The sequence below is a fragment of the Procambarus clarkii genome, chromosome 52, assembly GCF_040958095.1.
Source record: "Procambarus clarkii isolate CNS0578487 chromosome 52, FALCON_Pclarkii_2.0, whole genome shotgun sequence".
NCBI classification, from domain to species: domain Eukaryota; kingdom Metazoa; phylum Arthropoda; class Malacostraca; order Decapoda; family Cambaridae; genus Procambarus; species Procambarus clarkii.
The window spans coordinates 5637852-5664424 of NC_091201.1; the positions used below are offsets into that span (position 1 = coordinate 5637852).

Genomic DNA, 26573 nt, shown 5'->3' on the forward strand with positions numbered 1-26573 from the left:
ATGACTATGAAGGTAAGAATAAGAGAAAGGAAAGAATAGGAGAAAGGTAAGAATGAGATGAAACGTAAATGAGACATCATCTTACCTTTCAGCTAATTTTCTCTTGTCTCATTCTTAGAATTTCTTTCTTTAATTTGCTTCTCACCTCTCATCTTACTCTCCTACCTTCTTTACCTCTCTGATGGTCCGGGACGGTCTGTGACGGTCTGGGACGGTCCGGGACGGTCTGGGATGGTCTGGGACAGTCTGGGATGGTCTGGGACGGTCCGGGACGGTCTGGAATGGTCTGGGACTGTCCGGGACGATCCGGGACGGTTTGGGACGGTCTGAGACGGTCCGGGACGGTTTGGGACGGTTCGGGACGGCTTGGGACAGTCCAAGACGGTCTGGGACGGTTTGGGATGGTTTGGGACGGTCTGGGATGGTCTGGGACGGTCTGGGATGGTTTGGGACAGTCTGGGACGGTCTAGAAAGGTTTGGGACAGTCCAGGACGGTCTGGGACGGTCCGGGACAGTCCGGTACGATCCGGGACGGTCTGGAACGGTCCGGGACGGTCTGGGACGGTCCGGGACAGTCCGGGACGGTCTGGAACGGTCCGGGACGGTCTGGGACGGTCCGAAACGTCATCGTCTCTTCGTTTCCTGATGTGTGGTTTGGTCATTATAATTTCGTATGGATGAGTAGGTGGTAAATTTTTTGTTTCGCCAAACAGATTTTTTCTTGTCCCCATATCCCAGCTCCTTGTCCCCATATCCCAGCTCCTTGTCCCCATATCCCAGCTCCTTGTCCCCATATCCCAGCTCCTTGTCCTCATATCCCAGCTCCTTGTCCCCATATCCCAGCTCCTTGTCCTCATATCCCAGCTCCTTGTCCCCATATCCCAGCTCCTTGTCCCCATATCCCAGCTCCTTGTCCCCATATCCCAGCTCCTTGTCCTCATATCCCAGCTCCTTGTCCTTATATCCCAGCTCCTTGTCCTTATATCCCAGCTCCTTGTCCTCATATCCCAGCTCCTTGTCCCCATATCCCAGCTCCTTGTCCCCATATCCCAGCTCCTTGTCCTCATATCCCAGCTCCTTGTCCTGATATCCCAGCTCCTTGTCCTCATATCCCAGCTCCTTGTCCCCATACACAGGGACAGGTAGAGGCCCTGAACACAGACGTCAGCTGTGCTTCCCTAATCATCAGCAGCATCATGACGTCAGTGACGTCATGATGCGTCTCGTCTCGTCTCCAGGCGTTCTGGTGACGTCATGAAGCGTCTCGTCTCGTCCCCAGGCGTTCTGGTGACGTCATAAAGCGTCTCGTCTCGTCCCCAGGCGTTCTGGTGACGTCATGAAGCGTCTCGTCTCGTCCCCAGGCGTTCTAGTGACGTTATGAAGCGTCTCGTCTCGTCCCCAGGCGTTCTGGTGATGTCATGAAGCGTCTCGTCTCGTCCCCAGGCGTTCTGGTGACGTCATGAAGCGTCTCGTCTCGTCCCCAGGCATTCTGGTGACGTCTTGAAGCGTCTCGTCTCGTCCCCAGGCGTTCTGGTGACGTCATGAAGCGTCTCGTCTCGTCCCCAGACGTTCTGATGACGTCATGAAGCGTCTCATGTGGTCCCCAGGCGTTCTGGTGACGTCATGAAGCGTCTCGTCTCGTCCCCAGGCGTTCTGGTGATGTCATGAAGCATCTCGTCTCGTCCCCAGGCGTTCTGGTGACGTCATGAAGCGTCTCGTCTCGTCCCCAGGCGTTCTGGTGACGTCATAAAGCGTCTCGTCTCGTCCCCAGGCGTTCTGGTGACGTCATGAAGCGTCTCGTCTCGTCCCCAGGCGTTCTAGTGACGTTATGAAGCGTCTCGTCTCGTCCCCAGGCGTTCTGGTGATGTCATGAAGCGTCTCGTCTCGTCCCCAGGCGTTCTGGTGACGTCATGAAGCGTCTCGTCTCGTCCCCAGGCATTCTGGTGACGTCATGAAGCGTCTCGTCTCGTCCCCAGGCGTTCTGGTGACGTCATGAAGCGTCTCGTCTCGTCCCCAGGCGTTCTGATGACGTCATGAAGCGTCTCATGTGGTCCCCAGGCGTTCTGGTGACGTCATGAAGCGTCTCGTCTCGTCCCCAGGCGTTCTGGTGATGTCATGAAGCATCTCGTCTCGTCCCCAGGCGTTCTGGTGATGTCATGAAGCGTCTCGTCTCGTCCCCAGGCGTTCTGGTGACGTCATGAAGCGTCTCGTCTCGTCCCAAGGCATTCTGGTGACGTCATGAAGCGTCTCGTCTCGTCCCCAGACGTTCTGATGACGTCATGAAGCGTCTCGTCTCGTCCCCAGGCGTTCTGATGACGTCATGAAGCGTCTCGTGTGGTCCCCAGGCATTCTGGTGACGTCATGAAGCGTCTCGTCCCCAGACGTTCTGATGACGTCATGAAGCGTCTCGTGTGGTCCCCAGGCGTTCTGGTGACGTCATGAAGCGTCTCGTCTCGTCCCCAGGCGTTCTGGTGACGTCATGAAGCGTCTCGTCTCGTCCCCAGACGTTCTGATGACGTCATGAAACGTCTCGTGTGGTCCCCAGGCGTTCTGGTGACGTCATGAAGCGTCTCGTCTCGTCCCCAGACGTTCTGATGACGTCATGAAGCGTCTCGTCTCGTCCCCAGGCGTTCTGGTGATGTCATGAAGCGTCTCGTCTCGTCCCCAGGCATTCTGGTGACGTCATGAAACGTCTCGTCTCGTCCCCAGACGTTCTGATGACGTCATGAAGCGTCTCGTCTCGTCCCCAGGCGTTCTGGTGATGTCATGAAGCGTCTCGTCTCGTCCCCAGGCGTTCTGGTGACGTCATGAAGCGTCTCGTCTCGTCCCCAGGCCTTCTAGTGACGTCAGTGTTATAACTAAACTAAGACATAAATTTAACTCAATAAAACTGCTTCATTGGCTGTTCATACCATCGTTGGCGTAATTGAATATATAAAAGAGAACACCGTTGCTTATCCTAAGGTGTTGAGGCAGGATTGGTGAGGATAATTCCCTGTTTACATGGATAACTAGACAAGAGGTAACTATCAGGGGGAAAGCTGCTAGCCATTAGGACTATATAGCACTTTGGACAGGGTCAGGATAAGGATGTGGGATGGGACGGGGGAAAGGAATTGTGCCCAAGCAGTAAGTTAATGTGACAGTGGGCTGTTAATCACCTTATATAGTTAGGTAGAATGCTAACTATATGTTGGATTACAATATTAATCTGCATTGTTTGCCTATCAAGTTAGGCTTATGTTGTTTTTGGGGTTATAAACTAATTACTGGTGTCAACATATAATTAATAATTATTAGATTAAAACTGGGAAGAGAATTCCAGTGTGTGATCTTAATTAGGATGAAAGTTTAATTTACGTAAATTATAGAGTACAAACAGTATTCTAAGTTCAGAGTTAAGCTTTTGTCAGCTTAGCTTACTAATGAGATACTAGAGAATAAGTTCATGAGAGTGAGAAAAGTAATTGTTTCCTCATCAGCTGTTCTGGTGTTCATTTCACAAGTTCAGATGAGAAATGAGTGGTGTGAGGAGGGGTTTTGAGAATTATACCGGTGAAGTGAGTGTACTGTGAGGCGATTTATGAGGAATTCAATAGTCCAATGAGTCCTGTTAATCATGTGACTCACAGGGAGTTTAACAGTTAATTAAGTGAGTGTCGTGAGGGAAATCAGTGACCTCATACCAACCATGCCAATAGTGGAGGTATAGTTACGAAAAAGTTAAGCAATGAGGAAGAACTCTACCCCCCTTGCCTCCCCCCACCCCCCCCCACCCCCAAGATTCAACAGCCCGTATATCATGAGGCAGTTATGAGGTAGTTTACCAGTAAACGTTATCGCTTCCCGCCAAAAAAAAAAAAAATGGTGTGTGGTATCCTCATTAATGCTGAGAGAGGCAAATGGCCTGGAACCACCATAGTCTCTCATGCATCATAGAAAATGGGATTTGGACGAAATAAACTCATTGTTGCGAGGTCGACTTCCTTATCTAAAGTGTCTAGGTCTTGGCTTTATCCAGTTATCACATTATTATTCATCCCATTAAAAGAGGGTTTTAAATTATAATATTACGTTCATTTGGTTAAAAAAAAAAATATTTAAACAAGTTTTGGAGCAGTTTAATTTTTTATTTTTTTTTTCTCAGGCAAAATTTGACATAGAAAATGGGTTGGAGTGTGGTCGCTGTCCTCACACTTACTCCACCACTATTCTGACGTTCTTGGCCGCAATGTTGTAATATTTACGGTTTTGATGTAACTAAATACGTCGTATTATAGACGCATTATGAGGGCTAATGATTTATATATAAGATAATGAGGCTTGATGAGCAGTGTTGATGAGTTAGGTTGTGTAATTAGCTTCGTGCGCTCCTGAATTGGCTGAACCACTTTGTTAAACCCTATAATATTCTGCATTATTGGGTTGTTAACATCCAGGTGTCAAAATTTAGTGTCTACGGGGTCACCATAGGCCGTGCTACTAGGAAGTTTGTTCCAGGTAGCGACTCTTTAACAACATCCAGGTGTCAGCTGGAACACTATCTACCTACAGCTCACAACAGTTAGCTAACTCCAGGGTACCTATTGACTGCTAGGTGAACAGGTTCATCAGGGTTCAATAAACGTGTATACCATTAAAAGGATTAACCGAGGAGGATAACATTGTAAGATAAAAAGTTACTGATATCCTATCAAGAAAAAAAGTTATATAATTTTTTAGGGTTAATGTAAATCTAAGTTAATGTTATAGGATAACTAAGTCAATAAGTTAATGCTATAGGATAACATTAAATCAATAAGTTAGTGTTACAGGATAACATTAAATCAATAAGTTAGTGTTACAGGATAACATTAAATCAATAAGTTAATGTTATAGGATAACATTATGTCAATAAGTTAGTGTTATAGGATAACATTATGTCAATAAGTTAGTGTTACAGGATAACATTAAATCAATAAGTTAATGTTATTGGATAACATTATGTCAATAAGTTAATGTTATAGGATAAAGAACATGAGGGACGCTTCCTCTTGTCCCAATAATACATGTAATATGTTCAAGGAGAAACATTGAACGTTGTTCAACAGAGTTATATACCAGACAGATGAGGGTGAGACTGACCTCACTACAGCTGTATGTGGCACCTGCCTGTACCCCGCCCCCCCCCTAATGGTAAACACCTGCACGCTGTAACACCTGTAATGGGTGAGAAAGCTGTGAGAAAGGTAGACAATGGGAGTTATAATAGTTCCATTAACATGAACTCTGACGACCTTAAACATGGAACACCGAAACGGTCAAACACTGAAACTGAATTGATATTCGGGATCCTAGTGAGGGCAGTAGCACTTCAGGTTACAATTCTCTTTACCATGTCGCGGCGCAGTTGCCCAAAGCGCAGCTAGGAAAATCCAGGGCGTAGGTTCGAACCCTCATCACGGCCCTTGAGGATTTGTTAATTTGATATATCATATGCTATTGTGATTTCTGTGTATCCTATGATATTGATTTGATTCCAATATATACGGGAAAAGAAACATGCTCAACCGTGTCTGTTCGCACCGAAGATCGACCCCAGATTCCTCGAGTGTGAGCCTGGCACGAAGACCACTAAGCCATCTGGGTTTTAATAAGAACAGTGCTTTATACTGTCCTTTAAGTTCGTCATTTGATTTGAAACTGTTGTTTAACTCCTGCTGGGATCTAACTCTTTTGTTTACTTCATAACACAACTCCACTCTAAATGTTAAACAAATGTTAAAATTTGCATTTCATTAATAAAATAATTATTCCGTTTGGATCTATAAAGTTTCTCTGGGGTCTTTTTGACCGCCATTCCCACGAATTATTAAACATTTGCATTTCATTACAAAATGTTCGCAATATTATAAATTTTATGCTTAAAAAAATTTCACAATTACTGAGCTCCTTTCCACAGTAAATTATAATTTCAGAAGATTTAATTCTGGAACAAGCAATAAAATATGTGTAATTTAGTTTCACAGACACCACTGGTGGAGGATAGCAGCCCTACTGGACGATAACACCACCACTGGTGGAGGATAGCAGCCCTACTGGACGATAACATCACCACTGGTGGAGGATAGCAGCCCTACTGGACGATAACACCACCACTGGTGGAGGATAGCAGCCCTACTGGACGATAACACCACCACTGGTGGAGGATAGCAGCCCTACTGGACGATAACACCACCACTGGTGGAGGATAGCAGCCCTACTGGACGATAACACCACCACTGGTGGAGGATAGCAGCCCTACTGGACGATAACACCACCACTGGTGGAGGATAGCAGCCCTACTGGACGATAACACCACCACTGGTGGAGGATAGCAGCCCTACTGGACGATAACACCACCACTGGTGGAGGATAGCAGCCCTACTGGACGATAACACCACCACTGGTGGAGGATAGCAGCCCTACTGGACGATAACACCACCACTGGTGGAGGATAGCAGCCCTACTGGACGATAACACCACCACTGGTGGAGGATAGCAGCCCTACTGGACGATAACACCACCACTGGTGGAGGATAGCAGCCCTACTGGACGATAACACCACCACTGGTGGAGGAAAGCAGCCCTACTGGACGATAACACCACCACTGGTGGAGGATAGCAGCCCTACTGGACGATAACACCACCACTGGTGGAGTATAGCATCCCTACTGTACGATAACACCACCACTGGTGGAGGATAGCAGCCCTACTGGACGATAACACCACCACTGGTGGAGGATAGCAGCCCTACTGGACGATAACACCACCACTGGTGGAGGATAGCAGCCCTACTGGACGATAACACCACCACTGGTGGAGGAAAGCAGCCCTACTGGACGATAACACCACCACTGGTGGAGGATAGCAGCCCTACTGGACGATAACACCACCACTGGTGGAGGATAGCAGCCCTACTGGACGATAACACCACCACTGGTGGAGGATAGCAGCCCTACTGGACGATAACACCACCACTGGTGGAGGATAGCAGCCCTACTGGACGATAACACCACCACTGGTGGAGGATAGCAGCCCTACTGGACGATAACACCACCACTGGTGGAGGAAAGCAGCCCTACTGGACGATAACACCACCACTGGTGGAGGATAGCAGCCCTACTGGACGATAACACCACCACTGGTGGAGGAAAGCAGCCCTACTGGACGATAACACCACCACTGGTGGAGGAAAGCAGCCCTACTGGACGATAACACCACCACTGGTGGAGGATAGCAGCCCTACTGGACGATAACACCACCACTGGTGGAGGATAGCAGCCCTACTGGACGATAACACCACCACTGGTGGAGGAAAGCAGCCCTACTGGACGATAACACCACCACTGGTGGAGGATAGCAGCCCTACTGGACGATAACACCACCACTGGTGGAGGATAGCAGCCCTACTGGACGATAACACCACCACTGGTGGAGGATAGCAGCCCTACTGGACGATAACACCACCATTGGTGGAGGATAGCAGCCCTACTGGACGATAACACCACCACTGGTGGAGGATATCAGCCCTACTGGACGATAACAACGTGGATAACAGCATCACTGTGGGATAACAGTATCACTGTGGGATAACAGTATCACCGTGGGATAACAGCACCACTGTGGGATAACAGCACCACTGTGGGATAACAGCACCACTGTGGGATAACAACACCACTGTGGGATAACAACACCACTGTGGGATAACAGCACCACTGTGGGATAACAGCACCACTGTGGGATAACAGCACCACTGTGGGATAACAGTATCACTGTGGGAAAACAGTATCACTGTGGGATAACAGTATCACTGTGGGATAACAGTATCACTGTGGGATAACAGCACCACTGTGGGATAACAGCATCACTGTGGGATAACAGCACTACTGTGGGATAACAGTATCACTGTGGGATAACAGTATCACCGTGGGATAACAGTATCACTGTGGGATAACAGCACCACTGTGGGATAACAGCACCACTGTGGGATAACAGCACCACTGTGGGATAACAGCACCACTGTGGGATAACAGCACCACTGTGGGATAACAACACCACTGTGGGATAACAACACCACTGTGGGATAACAGCACCACTGTGGGATAACAGCACCACTGTGGGATAACAGCACCACTGTGGGATAACAGTATCACTGTGGGAAAACAGTATCACTGTGGGATAACAGTATCACTGTGGGATAACAGTATCACTGTGGGATAACAGTATCACTGTGGGATAACAGCACCACTGTGGGATAACAGTATCACTGTGGGATAACAGCATCACTGTGGGCTAACAGCAGCACTGTGGGATAACAGTATCACTGTGGGATAACAGCACCACTGTGGGATAACAGCACCACTGTGGGATAACAGTATCACTGTGGGATAACAGCACCAATGTGGGATAACAGCACCACTGTGGGATAACAGCACCAATGTGGGATAACAGCACCACTGTGGGATAACAGCACCACTGTGGGATAACAGTATCACTGTGGGATAACAACACCACTGTGGGATAACAGCACCACTGTGGGATAACAGCACCACTGTGGGATAACAGCACCACTGTGGGATAACAGTATCACTGTGGGATAACAGTATCACTGTGGGATAACAGCACCACTGTGGGATAACAGTATCACTGTGGGATAACAGCACCACTGAGGGATAACAACACCACTGTGGGATAACAGTATCACTGTGGGATAACAACACCACTGTGGGATAACAGCACCACTGTGGGATAACAACACCACTGTGGGATAACAGCACCACTGTGGGATAACATCACCACTGTGGGATAACAACACCACTGTGGGATAACAACACCACTGTGGGATAACAACACCACTGTGGGATAACAACACCACTGTGGGATAAAACACCACTGTGGGATAACAGTATCACTGTGGGATAACAGCACCACTGTGGGATAACAGCACCACTGTGGGATAACAGCACCACTGTGGGACAACATCACTACTGTGGGATAACAGCATCACTGTGGGATGACAGCACCACTGTGGGATAACAGCACCACTGTGGGATAACAGCACCACTGTGGGATAACATCACTACTGTGGGATAACAGCATCACTGTGGGATAACAGCACCACTGTGGGATAACAGCACCACTGTGGGATAACAGCACCACTGTGGGATAACATCACTACTGTAGGATAACAGCACCACTGTGGGATAACAGCACCACTGTGGGATAACAGCACCACTGTGGGATAACAGCACCACTGTGGGATAACAGCACCACTGTGGGATAACAGCACCACTGTGGGATAACATCACTACTGTGGGATAACAGCACCACTGTGGGATAACAGTATCACTGTGGGATAACAGCATCACTGTGGGATAACAGCACCACTGTGGGATAACATGACCACTGTGAGATAACAGCACCACTGTGGGATAACATGACCACTGTGGGATAACAGCACCACAGTGGGATAACAACATCACTGTGGGATAACATCACTACTGTGGGATAACATGACCACTGTGGGATAACAGTATCACTGTGGGATAACATCACTACTGTTGGATAACAGCACCACTGTGGGATAACAGCACCACTGTGGGATAACAGCACCACTGTGGGATAACAGTATCACTGTGGGATAACATCACTACTGTGGGATAACAGCACCCCTGTGGGATAACAGCACCACTGTGGGATAACAGCACCACTGTGGGATAACAGCACCACTGTGGGATAACATGACCACTGTGGGATAACAGCACCACTGTGGGATAACAACATCACTGTGGGATAACAGCATCACTGTGGGATAACAGCACCACTGTGGGATAACAGCACCACTGTGGGATAACAGCACCACTGTGGGATAACATGACCACTGTGGGATAACAGCACCACTGTGGGATAACAGCACTACTGTGGGATAACAGCACCACTGTGGGATAACATGACCACTGTGGGATAACATGACCACTGTGGGTTAAAAGCACCACTGTGGGATAACATGACCACTGTGGGATAACAGCACCACTGTGGGATAACAGCACCACTGTGGGATAACATGACCACTGTGGGATAACAGCACCACTGTGGGATAACAACATCACTGTGGGATAACATCACTACTGTGGGATAACAGCACCACTGTGGGATAACAGCACCACTGTGGGATAACAGTATCACTGTGGGATAACATCACTACTGTGGGATAACAGCACCACTGTGGGATAACAGCACCACTGTGGGATAACAGCACCACTGTGGGATAACAGTATCACTGTGGGATAACATCACTACTGAGGGATAACAGCACCACTGTGGGATAACAGCACCACTGTGGGATAACAGCACCACTGTGGGATAACATGACCACTGTGGGATAACAACACCACTGTGGGATAACAGCACCACTGTGGGATAACATCACTACTGTGGGATAACAGCACCACTGTGGGATAACAGCACCACTGTGGGATAACAGCACCACTGTGGGATAACAACACCACTGTGGGATAACAGTATCACTTTGGGATAACAGCACCACTGTGGGATAACAGCACTACTGTGGGATAACAGCACCACTGTGGGATAACAGTATCACTGTGGGATAACAGCATCACTGTGGGATAACAGCACCACTGTGGGATAACATGACCACTGTGGGATAACAGCACCACTGTGGGATAACATGACCACTGTGGGATAACAGCACCACAGTGGGATAACAACATCACTGTGGGATAACATCACTACTGTGGGATAACATGACCACTGTGGGATAACAGTATCACTGTGGGATAACATCACTACTGTGGGATAACAGCACCACTGTGGGATAACAGCACCACTGTGGGATAACAACACCACTGTGGGATAACAACACCACTGTGGGATAACAGCACCACTGTGGGATAACAGCACCACTGTGGGATAACAGCACCACTGAGGGATAACAGTATCACTGTGGGATAACAGTATCACTGTGGGATAACAGTATCACTGTGGGATAACAGTATCACTGTGGGATAACAGTATCACTGTGGGATAACAGCACCACTGTGGGATAACAGTATCACTGTGGGATAACAGCATCACTGTGGGATAACAGCAGCACTGTGGGATAACAGTATCAATGTGGGATAACAGCACCACTGTGGGATAACAGCACCACTGTGGGATAACAGCACCAATGTGGGATAACAGCACCACTGTGGGATAACAGCACCACTGTAGGATAACAGTATCACTGTGGGATAACAAGACCACTGTGGGATAACAGCACCACTGTGGGATAACTGCACCACTGTGGGATAACAGCACCACTGTGGGATAACAGTATCACTGTGGGATAACAGTATCACTTTGGGATAACAGCACCACTGTGGGATAACAGTATCACTGTGGGATAACAGCACCACTGAGGGATAACAACACCACTGTGGGATAACAGTATCACTGTGGGATAACAACACTACTGTGGGATAATAGCACCACTGTGGGATAACAACACCACTGTGGGATAACAGCACCACTGTGGGATAACAACACCACTGTGGGATAACAACACCACTGTGGGATAACAACACCACTGTGGGATAACAACACCACTGTGGGATAACAACACCACTGTGGGATAACAGTATCACTGTGGGATAACAGCACCACTGTGGGATAACAGCACCACTGTGGGATAACAGCACCACTGTGGGATAACATCACTACTGTGGGATAACAGCATCACTGTGGGATAACAGCACCACTGTGGGATAACAGCACCACTGTGGGATAACAGCACCACTGTGGGATAACATCACTACTGTGGGATAACAGCATCACTGTGGGATAACAGCACCACTGTGGGATAACAGCACCACTGTGGGATAACAGCACCACTGTGGGATAACATCACTACTGTGGGATAACAGCATCACTGTGGGATAACAGCACCACTGTGGGATAACAGCACCACTGTGGGATAACAGCACCACTGTGGGATAACATCACTACTGTAGGATAACAGCACCACTGTGGGATAACAGCACCACTGTGGGATAACAGCACCACTGTGGGATAACAGCACCACTGTGGGATAACAGCACCACTGTGGGATAACAGCACCACTGTGGGATAACATCACTACTGTGGGATAACAGCACCACTGTGGGATAACAGTATCACTGTGGGATAACAGCATCACTGTGGGATAACAGCACCACTGTGGGATAACATGACCACTGTGAGATAACAGCACCACTGTAGGATAACATGACCACTGTGGGATAACATCACCACAGTGGGATAACAACATCACTGTGGGATAACATCACTACTGTGGGATAACATGACCACTGTGGGATAACAGTATCACTGTGGGATAACATCACTACTGTGGGATAACAGCACCACTGTGGGATAATAGCACCACTGTGGGATAACAGCACCACTGTGGGATAACAGTATCACTGTGGGATAACATCACTACTGTGGGATAACAGCACCCCTGTGGGATAACAGCACCACTGTGGGATAACAGCACCACTGTGGGATAACAGCACCACTGTGGGATAACATGACCACTGTGGGATAACAGCACCACTGTGGGATAACAACATCACTGTGGGATAACAGCATCACAGTGGGATAACAGCACCACTGTGGGATAACAGCACCACTGTGGGATAACAGCACCACTGTGGGATAACATGACCACTGTGGGATAACAGCACCACTGTGGGATAACAGCACTACTGTGGGATAACAGCACCACTGTGGGATAACATGACCACTGTGGGATAACATGACCACTGTGGGATAACAGCACCACTGTGGGATAACATGACCACTGTAGGATAACAGCACCACTGTGGGATAACAGCACCACTGTGGGATAACATGACCACTGTGGGATAACAGCACTACTGTGGGATAACAACATCACTGTGGGATAACATCACTACTGTGGGATAACAGCACCACTGTGGGATAACAGCACCACTGTGGGATAACAGTATCACTGTGGGATAACATCACTACTGTGGGATAACAGCACCACTGTGGGATAACAGCACCACTGTGGGATAACAGCACCACTGTGGGATAACAGTATCACTTTGGGATAACATCACTACTGTGGGATAACAGCACCACTGTGGGATAACAGCACCACTGTGGGATAACAGCACCACTGTGGGATAACAGCACAACTGTGGGATAACATGACCACTGTGGGATAACAACACCACTGTGGGATAACAGCACCACTGTGGGATAACATCACTACTGTGGGATAACAGCACCACTGTGGGATAACAGCACCACTGTGAGATAACAGCACCACTGTGGGATAACAACACCACTGTGGGATAACAGTATCACTTTGGGATAACAGCACCACTGTGGGATAACAGCACTACTGTGGGATAACAGCACCACTGTGGGATAACAGTATCACTGTGGGATAACAGCATCACTGTGGGATAACAGCACCACTGTGGGATAACATGACCACTGTGGGATAACAACACCACTGTGGGATAACAGTATCACTTTGGGATAACAGCACCACTGTGGGATAACAGCACTACTGTGGGATAACAGCACCACTGTGGGATAACAGTATCACTGTGGGATAACAGCATCATTGTGGGATAACAGCACCACTGTGGGATAACATGACCACTGTGGGATAACAGCACCACTGTGGGATAACATGACCACTGTGGGATAACAGCACCACAGTGGGATAACAACATCACTGTGGGATAACATCACTACTGTGGGATAACATGACCACTGTGGGATAACAGTATCACTGTGGGATAACATCACTACTGTGGGATAACAGCACCACTGTGGGATAACAGCACCACTGTGGGATAACAGCACCACTGTGGGATAACAGTATCACTGTGGGATAACATCACTACTGTGGGATAACAGCACCACTGTGGGATAACAGCACCACTGTGGGATAACAGCACCACTGTGGAATAACAGCACCACTGTGGGATAACATGACCACTTTGGGATAACAGCACCACTGTGGGATAACAACATCACTGTGGGATAACAGAATCACTGTGGGATAACAGCACCACTGTGGGATAACAGCACCACTGTGGGATAACAGCACCACTGTGGGATAACATGACCACTGTGGGATAACAGCACCACTGTGGGATAACAGCACTACTGTGGGATAACAGCACCACTGTGGGATAACATGACCACTGTGGGATAACATGACCACTGTGGGATAAAAGGACCACTGTGGGATAACATGACCACTGTGGGATAACAGCACCACTGTGGGATAACAGCACCACTGTGGGATAACATGACCACTGTGGGATAACAGCACCACTGTGGGATAACAACATCACTGTGGGATAACATCACTACTGTGGGATAACAGCACCACTGAGGGATAACAGCACCACTGTGGGATAACAGTATCACTGTGGGATAACATCACTACTGTGGGATAACAGCACCACTGTGGGATACAGCACCACTGTGGGATAACAGCACCACTGTGGGATAACAGTATCACTGTGGGATAACATCACTACTGTGGGATAACAGCACCACTGTGGGATAACAGCACCACTGTGGGATAACAGCACCACTGTGGGATAACAGCACCACTGTGGGATAACATGACCACTGTGGGATAACAGCATCACTGTGGGATAACAGCACCACTGTGGGATAACAGCACCACTGTGGGATAACAACACCACTGTGGGATAACAGCACCACTGTGGGATAACATCACTACTGTGGGATAACAGCACCACTGTGGGATAACAGCACCACTGTGGGATAACAGCACCACTGCGGGATAACAACACCACTGTGGGATAACAGTATCACTTTGGGATAACAGCACCACTGTGGGATAACAGCACTACTGTGGGATAACATGACCACTGTGGGATAACAGCACCACTGTGGGATAACAGCACCACTGTGGGATAACATGACCACTGTGGGATAACAGCACCACTGTGGGATAACAGCACCACTGTGGGATAACATCACTACTGTGGGATAACAGCACCACTGTGGGATAACAGCACCACTGTGGGATAAGAGCATCACTGTGGGATAACAGCACTACTGTGGGATAACAGCACCACTGTGGGATAACATTACTACTGTGGGATAACATGACCACTGTGGGATAACAGCACCACTGTGGGATAACATGACCACTGTGGGATAACATCACTACTGTGGGATAACATGACCACTGTGGGATAACAGCATCACTGTGGGATAACAGCACCACTGTGGGATAACAGCACCACTGTGGGATAACAGCACTACTGTGGGATAACAGCACCACTGTGGGATAACAGCACCACTGTGGGATAACAGCACCAGTGTGGGATAACAGCACCACTGTGGGATAACAGCACTACTGTGGGATAACAGCACCACTGTGGGATAACATCACTGTGGGATAACATCACTACTGTGGGATAACAGCACCATTAAAGGACTAGCCTGGGAGGTTACCAGTTCCAGGTGGACTAGTACAGACCATCCACCAGGTGCTCCCTACAGTTTATGAATGCAGTGAACTCTTCACAGTTAAAAAATGTTTTTTAATAGTGCTTCAATTCATATATTCAAAGTATGTTTTCCCAAATGTTTCATCCAACATCTTCAAATATAAATAGTTGGCAAAAGAACTAAAAAAAACCTGCCCACACCTATCCTGACCTCTAAACGAAAGTATAATATATTTATATTCCCACACAATGTGTGTATTCACCTAGTTGTATTCACCTATAGTTGTTCTTGCGGGGGTTGAGCTCTGCTCTTTCGGCCCGCCTCTCAACTGTCAATCAACTGTTACTAACTACTATTTTGTTTCTCTATTCCACACACACACATCCAGGAAGCAGCCCGTGACAGCTGACTAACACCCAGGTACCTATTTACTGCTAGGTAACAGGGGCAACAGGGTGAAAGAAGCTCTGCCCATTGTTTTTCGCCGGCACCCGGGATCGAACCCGTGACCACAGGATCACGCGTCCAGCGTCCTGTACAGTCAGCCACCGGCCCCCCTGTGTGTGTGTGTGTGTGTGTGTGTGTGTGTGTGTGTGTGTGTGTGTGTGTGTGTGTGTGTGTGTGTGTGTGCTTACCTAGTTGTACTCACCTAGTTGTGTCTGCAGGATTGAGCATTGACTCTTGGATCCCGCCTTTCCAGCCATCGGTTGTTTACAGCAATGACTCCTGTCCCATTTCCCTATCATACCAGGTTTTAAAATTATGAATAGTATTTGCTTCCACAACCTGTTCCTGAAGTGCATTCCATTTTCCCACTACTCTCACGCTAAAAGAAAACTTCCTAACATCTCTGTGACTCATCTGAGTTTCAAGCTTCCATCCATGTCCCCTCGTTCTGTTACTATTCCGTGTGAACATTTCGTCTATGTCCACTCTGTCAATCCCTCTGAGTATCATATACGTTCCTATCATATCCCCCCTCTCCCTTCTTCTTTCTTGTGTCGTAAGGCACAGTTCCCTCAGGCGCTCCTCATACCCCATCCCTCGTAGCTCTGGGACGATTCTCGTTGCAAACCTCTGAACCTTTTCCAGTTTCATTATATGCTTCTTCAGATGGGGACTCCATGATGATGCGGCATACTCTAAGACTGGCCTCACGTAGGCAGTGTAAAGCGCCCTAAATGCCTCCTTAATTAGGTTTTTGAATGATGTTCTAACTTTTGCCAGTGTAGAGCACGCTGCTGTCGTTATCCTATTTATATGTGCCTCAGGAGATAGATTAGGTGTTACGTCCACCCCCAGGTCTCTTTCACGCGTCGTCACAGGTAGGCTGTTCCCCTTCAATGTGTACTGTCCCTTTGGTCTCCTATCTCCTAGTCCCATTTCCATAACTTTACATTTGCTCGTGTTGAATTTCAGTAGCCATTTCTCTGACCATCTCTGCAACCTGTTCAGGTCCTCTTGGAGGATCCTGCAATCCTCATCTGTCACAACTCTTCTCATCATCTTTGCGTCATCTGCAAACATCGACATGTAGGACTCTACGCCTGTAAACATGTCGTTAACATATACAAGAAAGAGAATTGGTCCCAGCACCGAACCTTGTGGTACTCCACTTCTTACTGTTCGCCAGTCCGACTTCTTGCTCCTTACCATAACTCTTTGGCTCCTTCCTCTTAGGTAGTTCCTTATCCATGCTAGGACCTTTCCCCCCACCCCCGCCTGCCTCTCGAGCTTGAACAGCAGTCTCATGTGCGGTACTGTATCAAAGGCTTTTTGGCAGTCCAGAAATATGCAGTCTGCCCAACCATCTCTGTCCTGTCTTATCCTCGTTATTTTATCATAGAATTCCAGAAAGTTTGTTAGGCACGATTTCCCTGTCCAGAACCCATGTTGATGTTTGTTCACAAACCTAATGTTCTCCAGGTGTGCAACCAGTCGTAGCCTAATTATTCTTTCCAGTATTTTACAGGGGGATGCTTGTCAGTGATACAGGTCTATAGTTAAGTACCTCCTCCCTATCACCTTTCTTGAAGATCGGCACGACATTTGCCTTCTTCCAGCAACTGGGCAATTCTCCTGACATAAGTGACTCATTAAAGATCATTGCCAGAGGCACGCTGAGGGCCTGTGCTGCTTCTTTTAGTATCCACGGTGATACTTTGTCTGGTCCAACTGCTTTAGTTGCCTCTAGAGTTGTCAACTGTTTCATTACCTCCTCTGCTGTCACCTCTATATCTGATAGTCTTTCATCTAGGGTAACCCCTTCCAACAATGGGAGCTGCTCAGGCTCGGTAGTGAACACTCCATGGAAACTGGCATTCAGTGCCTCGCAGATTTCCTTGTCACTTTCAGTATATGCCCCCTCTGTCTTCCTTAGTCTTGTCACTTGGTCGTTCACCGACATTTTTCTTCTTATATGACTGTGTAGTAACTTAGGTTGTTTTTTCGCTTTGATTGCAATATCGTTCTCATAGTCCCTTTCCGATGTTACTTCCGATGTTACTGTGTGTGTGTGTGTGTGTGTGTGTGTGTGTGTGTGTGTGTGTGTGTGTGTGTGTGTGTGTGTGTGTGTGTGTGTGTGTGTGTGTGTGTGTACTCACCTAATTGTGTTTGCGGGGGTTGAGCTCTGGCTCTTTGGTCCCGCCTCTCAACCGTCAATCAACTGGTGTACAGATTCCTGAGCCTACTGGGCTCTATCCTATCTACATTTGAAACTGTGTATGGAGTCAGTGTGTGTGTGTGTGTGTGTGTGTGTGTGTGTGTGTGTGTGTGTGTGTGTGTGTGTGTGTGTGTGTGTGTGTGTGTGTATAGGTCTTCCTCAGATCAAGAAAGAGTATGTTTCTCTATTATCACTCAAGATTGACTATTGTTACTCTATCTTGCTCTGTGGAAGACCTGTGGAGTTTTAAATGGGGGTTTTCCACATATTTTAATCAGTGTTTCCATGATGCGTAAAATTCACAATGAAATGAGAAAAAGCACAAAGAGATGGAAAAAAACCTCAGTGAAATGGGAAAACCTCACGAAAGTCGACCCACCGAGTGAGTTCACTCTACTGAACTACTGTAGAGTTCACTCTACTGAACTACTGTAGAGTTCACTCTACTGAACTACTGTAGAGTTCACTCTACTGAACTACTGTAGAGTTCACTCTACTGATCTACTGTAGAGTTCACTCTACTGAACTACTGTAGAGTTCACTCTACTGAACTACTGTAGAGTTCACTCTACTGAACTACTGTAGAGTTCACTCTACTGAACTACTGTAGAGTTCACTCTACTGAACTACTGTAGAGTTCACTCTACTGAACTACTGTAGAGTTCACTCTACTGAACTACTGTAGAGTTCACTCTACTGAACTACTGTAGAGTTCACTCTACTGAACTACTGTAGAGTTCACTCTACTGAACTACTGTAGAGTTCACTCTACTGAACTACTGTAGAGTTCACTCTACTGAACTACTGTAGAGTTCACTCTACTGAACTACTGTAGAGTTCACTCTACTGAACTACTGTAGAGTTCACTCTACTGAACTACTGTAGAGTTCACTCTACTGAACTACTGTAGAGTTCACTCTACTGAACTACTGTAGAGTTCACTCTACTGAACTACTGTAGAGTTCACTCTACTGAACTACTGTAGAGTTCACTCTACTGAACTACTGTAGAGTTCACTCTACTGAACTACTGTAGAGTTCACTCTACTGAACTCACTGGGAGGTTCTGGAGGCCTCGAACCGGAACTCAAGTTGGGCTCCGGTTTGTAATTATTTGGTTTCAAGAATTATATGGAATGACCCAGCTGGGTCATTCCATATAATTCTAATACAGAGCACACCGCTTAATACAGAACACACCGCTTAATACAGAACACACCGCTTAATACAGAACACACCGCTTAATACAGAACACACCGCTTAATACAGAACACACCGCTTAATACAGAACACACCGCTTAATACAGAACACACCGCTTAATACAGAACACACCGCTTAATACAGAACACACCACTTAATACAGAACACACCACTTAATACAGAACACACCGCTTAATACAGAACACACCGCTTAATACAGAGCACACCGCTTAATACAGAACACACCACATAATACAGAACACACCGCTTAATACAGAGCACACCGCTTAATACAGAACACACCGCTTAATACAGAGCACACCGCTTAATACAGAACACACCACTTAATACAGAACACACCGCTTAATACAGAGCACACCGCTTAATACAGAACACACCGCTTAATACAGAGCACACCGCTTAATACAGAGCACACCGCTTAATACAGAACACACCACTTAATACAGAGCACACCGCTAAATACAGAACACACCACTTAATACAGAACACACCGCTTAATACAGAGCACACCGCTTAATACAGAACACACCGCTTAATACAGAACACACCGCTTAATACAGAACACACCGCTTAATACAGAGCACACCGCTTAATACAGAACACACCGCTTAATACAGAGCACACCGCTTAATACAGAGCACACCGCTTAATACAGAACACACCACTTAATACAGAACACACCGCTTAATACAGAGCACACCGCTTAATACAGAACACACCGCTTAATACAGAGCACACCGCTTAATACAGAACACACCACTTAATACAGAGCACACCGCTTAATACAGAACACACCGCTTAATACAGAACACACCGCTTAATACAGAACACACCGCTTAATACAGAGCACACCGCTTAATACAGAACACACCGCTTAATACAGAGCACACCGCTTAATACAGAACACACCGCTTAATACAGAACACACCGCTTAATACAGAGCACACCGCTTAATACAGAGCACACCGCTTAATACAGAACACACCGCTTAATACAGAACACACCGCTTAATACAGAACACACCGCTTAATACAGAACACACCGCTTAATACAGAACACACCGCTTAATACAGAGCACACCGCTTAATACAGAACACACCGCTTAATACAGAGCACACCGCTTAATACAGAGCACACCGCTTAATACAGAGCACACCGCTTAATACAGAACACACCGCTTAATACAGAACACACCGCTTAATACAGAACACACCGCTTAATACAGAACACACCGCTTAATACAGAACACACCGCTTAATACAGAGCACACCGCTTAATACAGAACACACCGCTTAATACAGAACACACCGCTTAATACAGAACACACCGCTTAATACAGAGCACACCGCTTAATACAGAACACACCGCTTAATACAGAGCACACCGCTTAATACAGAACACACCGCTTAATACAGAACACACCGCTTAATACAGAACACACCGCTTAATACAGAACACACCGCTTAATACAGAACACACCGCTTAATACAGAGCACACCGCTTAATACAGAACACACCGCTTAATACAGAACACACCGCTTAATACAGAACACACCGCTTAATACAGAACACACCACTTAATACAGAACACACCACTTAATACAGAACACACCGCTTAATACAGAACACACCGCTTAATACAGAGCACACCGCTTAATACAGAACACACCACTTAATACAGAACACACCGCTTAATACAGAGCACACCGCTTAATACAGAACACACCGCTTAATACAGAGCACACCGCTTAATACAGAACACACCACTTAATACAGAACACACCGCTTAATACAGAGCACACCGCTTAATACAGAACACACCGCTTAATACAGAGCACACCGCTTAATACAGAGCACACCGCTTAATACAGAACACACCACTTAATACAGAGCACACCGCTTAATACAGAACACACCACTTAATACAGAACACACCGCTTAATACAGAGCACACCGCTTAATACAGAACACACCGCTTAATACAGAACACACCGCTTAATACAGAACACACCGCTTAATACAGAGCACACCGCTTAATACAGAACACACCGCTTAATACAGAGCACACCGCTTAATACAGAGCACACCGCTTAATACAGAACACACCACTTAATACAGAACACACCGCTTAATACAGAGCACACCGCTTAATACAGAACACACCGCTTAATACAGAGCACACCGCTTAATACAGAACACACCACTTAATACAGAACACACCGCTTAATACAGAGCACACTGCTTAATACAGAACACACCGCTTAATACAGAACACACCGCTTAATACAGAGCACACCGCTTAATACAGAACACACCGCTTAATACAGAGCACACCGCTTAATACAGAACACACCACTTAATACAGAACACACCGCTTAATACAGAGCACACCGCTTAATACAGAACACACCGCTTAATACAGAGCACACCGCTTAATACAGAACACACCACTTAATACAGAACACACCGCTTAATACAGAGCACACCGCTTAATACAGAACACACCGCTTAATACAGAACACACCACTTAATACAGAGCACACCGCTTAATACAGAACACACCGCTTAATACAGAGCACACCACTTAATACAGAACACACCACTTAATACAGAACACACCGCTTAATACAGAGCACACCGCTTAATACAGAACACACCGCTTAATACAGAGCACACCGCTTAATACAGAACACACCACTTAATACAGAACACACCGCTTAATACAGAGCACACCGCTTAATACAGAACACACCGCTTAATACAGAACACACCGCTTAATACAGAGCACACCGCTTAATACAGAACACACCGCTTAATACAGAGCACACCGCTTAATACAGAACACACCACTTAATACAGAACACACCGCTTAATACAGAGCACACCGCTTAATACAGAACACACCGCTTAATACAGAACACACCGCTTAATACAGAGCACACCGCTTAATACAGAACACACCGCTTAATACAGAGCACACCGCTTAATACAGAACACACCACTTAATACAGAACACACCGCTTAATACAGAGCACACCGCTTAATACAGAACACACCGCTTAATACAGAACACACCGCTTAATACAGAACACACCGCTTAATACAGAACACACCGCTTAATACAGAACACACCACTTAATACAGAACACACCACTTAATACAGAACACACCGCTTAATACAGAACACACCGCTTAATACAGAACACACCACTTAATACAGAACACACCGCTTAATACAGAACACACCACTTAATACAGAACACACCGCTTAATACAGAACACACCGCTTAATACAGAACACACCACTTAATACAGAACACACCACTTAATACAGAACACATCCGCTTAATACAGAACACACCGCTTAATACAGAACACACCACTTAATACAGAACACACCGCTTAATACAGAACACACCGCTTAATACAGAACACACCACTTAATACAGAACACACCACTTAATACAGAACACACCGCTTAATACAGAACACACCACTTAATACAGAACACACCACTTAATACAGAACACACCGCTTAATACAGAACACACCACTTAATACAGAACACACCGCTTAATACAGAGCACACCGCTTAATACAGAACACACTACTTAATACAGAACACATCCGCTTAATACAGAACACATCCGCTTAATACAGAACACACCACTTAATACAGAACACACCGCTTAATACAGAGCACACCGCTTAATACAGAACACACCACTTAATACAGAACACACCGCTTAATACAGAACACACCACTTAATACAGAACACACCGCTTAATACAGAACACACCACTTAATACAGAACACACCGCTTAATACAGAGCACACCGCTTAATACAGAACACATCCGCAAAGTGGATAAAGCAAAATCCATTTTTTCGGTTATCCAAATAAAATCGGAAATGAATTAGTAAGCGTCTATCAGAATAAAGATAAGACGCTGAGGGCGTCCGAGTCTGTACGATTCCTTAAGGTGATTGTATCGAAGTTTATTATGGCCAAACAGCCGAAGACTTACACATCCGTATCACCCAACACAACAAGGCTGTTTGACGTGGCCAAAAAAGCTAAGCTATATATAAATATGTAAGTTTGACTAATCACAGAATTACATGGGATAATTCTTGAATAATTTATCTAATTTTTCAAAAGAAAAAAATAATAGAATTGTCTTTTATGAACAATAATCCAAATTGAAAATATCTCTTCATTAGGTTATCAGAGTTGGTGAACGATTATGTGACAAGGAGGGGCGTGTGGCAGTGGTGTGTTGTACCCGATGGCTACCAGTGGAACGTCCCAATGGAACACCACTGCTACCATTGACACCTCAGCCCCCAGGCACCCTTGTACTCCTTGGTGTTCAACCACCAATTGTACAATCAGCAATACTGATTAGCGGCATAAGCCTTCAGGCTGTGACTATTGTAAGACATACACTCCCTAGAACCGTCGAGCCTGCCCTTATAACAGACTGCTCGACCACAACAGACTGCTCCACCACAACAGGCTGCTCCACCACAACAGGCTGCTCGACCACAACAGGCTGCTCGACCACAACAGGCTGCTCGACCACAACAGGCTGCTCGACCACAACAGGCTGCTCGACCACAACAGGCTGCTCGACCACAACAGGCTGCTCGACCACAACAGACTGCTCCACCACAACAGGATGCTCCACCACAACAGGCTGCTCGACCACAACAGGCTGCTCCACCACAACAGGCTGCTCGACCACAACAGGCTGCTCCACCACAACAGGCTGCTCCACCACAACAGGCTGCTCCACCACAACAGACTGCTCCACCACAACAGGCTGCTCCACCACAACAGGCTGCTCCACCACAACAGGCTGCTCGACCACAACAGGCTGCTCCACCACAACAGGCTGCTCCACCACAACAGGCTGCTCCACCACAACAGGCTGCTCCACCACAACAGGCTGCTCGACCACAACAGGCTGCTCGACCACAACAGGCTGCTCCACCACAACAGGCTGCTCCACCACAACAGGATGCTCCACCACAACAGGCTGCTCGACCACAACAGGCTGCTCGACCACAACAGGCTGCTCCACCACAACAGGCTGCTCCACCACAACAGGCTGCTCGACCACAACAGGCTGCTCGACCACAACAGGCTGCTCCACCACAACAGGCTGCTCCACCACAACAGGCTGCTCGACCACAACAGGCTGCTCGACCACAACAGACTGCTCCACCACAACAGGATGCTCCACCACAACAGGCTGCTCGACTACAACAGGCTGCTCGACCACAACAGACTGCTCCACCACAACAGGCTGCTCCACCACAACAGGATGCTCCACCACAACAGGCTGCTCGACCACAACAGACTGCTCCACCACAACAGGCTGCTCGACCACAACAGGCTGCTCGACCACAACAGGCTGCTCGACCACAACAGGCTGCTCCACCACAACAGGCTGCTCGACCACAACAGGCTGCTCGACCAAAAACAGGAAGGGCGGGTGAAGGAATGACTGATGACGAATGTTGTTAACAATATCGTTTACAACACAGGATGATAACCGTGGATTACTCAAATTAATAATTACACTACCACCACTTCTCCTAATTCGGGGTCACTAAGCTAATTGACTCAGGAGTCATCAGTCAACTAGTATTAGATTTAGCAGGAATTGGGCTCACCACAAATAAGGCACAACGGGCTCACCATAGCCAGTGCTGCTTGGCACTTTGTTCCAGGTAGCGAATCTTTAACAACAACAAAAACATATCATAAATGTCATAATGTATCACAATGTCATAATGGGACTCATCCGCACTGCTGAAAGGATTGCAAGCACAAACACCAAGGAATTTGTACGAATGCTAAACATCATGTACACTGACAATGGTCTACCAACATTTACTGTTCCTGACGAACTCTTCACAGCTCAACCTGTCCTCTTAAAAATCAACCTGTCCTCTTAAAAAGAACGTCGCTTTTGGCCGTTTGTCCGTATGGCCGAATTTGGACGTAATTTGAAAATGAAAAAAAATGAAAATAAATTTGGGATTTTTTTATTCAACAAGAGTAAGTTAAGGGTCCTCTGATAGGTTAGGTGGGCAGGAAATTCTCATAAAGTTTCAAAACGTTATGAAAAACGTTAATTTAAAGTGTCCTCTTATAACCTCTGCGCGTACGCCGGACGACTCAAATAGAAAACGGAACAGTACGTCACTTTTGTGAGTCGATTTCATTTAAAATTACGTCCAAATTTAGCCATATCGCGCATACGAGCCAAAAGTGACGTTATTTTTACAACCCGTCCTCTTAAAAATAACGTCACTTTTACAGCTACAGCCTCAGCCAACGCCAGTGCTACGACTTCAGCAACGAACACTACTTCTGCCTCTGATGTCACCATCTCTCCAACTGCACAGATAGACATCCTGCCTGCTGGCGCTCACCCTCTGCAACCTGCTACAGCTCCCACCACAGATTCTGCAATATCCTTGCACACTGTTACTCCAGTCGAACCATCTACTCCTCCAGTTGTACCTGAGACTACACCAGATTCACAGGAACCTACACCTGAAGCTTCGGCTTCTGCAGACCTTCAATTGTCTTGTGATGATGACTCTGATGCACCTGTTGACGTTGAAGAATTCCAAGAATTTACGCAATATTCCAGTGCATCTCCGGTCGTCTATGAACTGAGTATTCAACGTGGAAACAGTACACCTGGATCACCTGAGTACAGACGACTCACCAGCCGTATACTCAACATTAGCCATGAAGAAATCCGGTAGACTCATCCAGATGGAAGACCCTTCATTGAACCCAAAATTATCCTCGAGGAATGTGATGAATCAACATATGCACCTAAACTTTTCCCTAAGGACTTCGCCGAGTACAAAAAACGTCATCAAATGATGACAAGAAGCAAAATGCAGTAGAATAAAGACTCAAGAAAGAAGTAAAGAAGACAAAAGAAAGAAGACACCACCTGAAGACAGATTGTCTCTACCTTGAATGAAGAAGCACTGCCACTGCCGCCTTTGACCCGTCTCCCAGCCTAGCCAGATGTTGGGTTATTTGCAGCATCTACATATTGACACGCAGCTGGGTCAAGCCCTGGCACTTTTCTCTTCAACTTCAGCGTTTCCT

At 46.8% G+C, this 26573-nt stretch overlaps 1 protein-coding gene across 1 annotated transcript; it reads left to right on the forward strand.

Annotated features, from left to right (window-relative positions):
* On the forward strand, nucleotides 1-26215 carry LOC138352044 (basic salivary proline-rich protein 4-like). The gene is made up of 3 exons (XM_069304220.1): nucleotides 1-12; nucleotides 23910-24951; nucleotides 25761-26215. The coding sequence occupies exons 1-3, from the start codon at nucleotides 1-3 to the stop codon at nucleotides 26213-26215; spliced, it is 1509 nt and encodes a 502-aa protein (XP_069160321.1).
* The last annotated feature ends 358 nt before the right edge of the window (nucleotides 26216-26573 follow it).

Excerpts from the sequence above, each read along its gene's own strand:
- LOC138352044 (XM_069304220.1), top strand. Across the intron at positions 24,952-25,760 it reads AGGAATGACTGATGACGAAT|CTACAGCCTCAGCCAACGCC; the intron begins GTTGTTAACAAT and ends TCACTTTTACAG.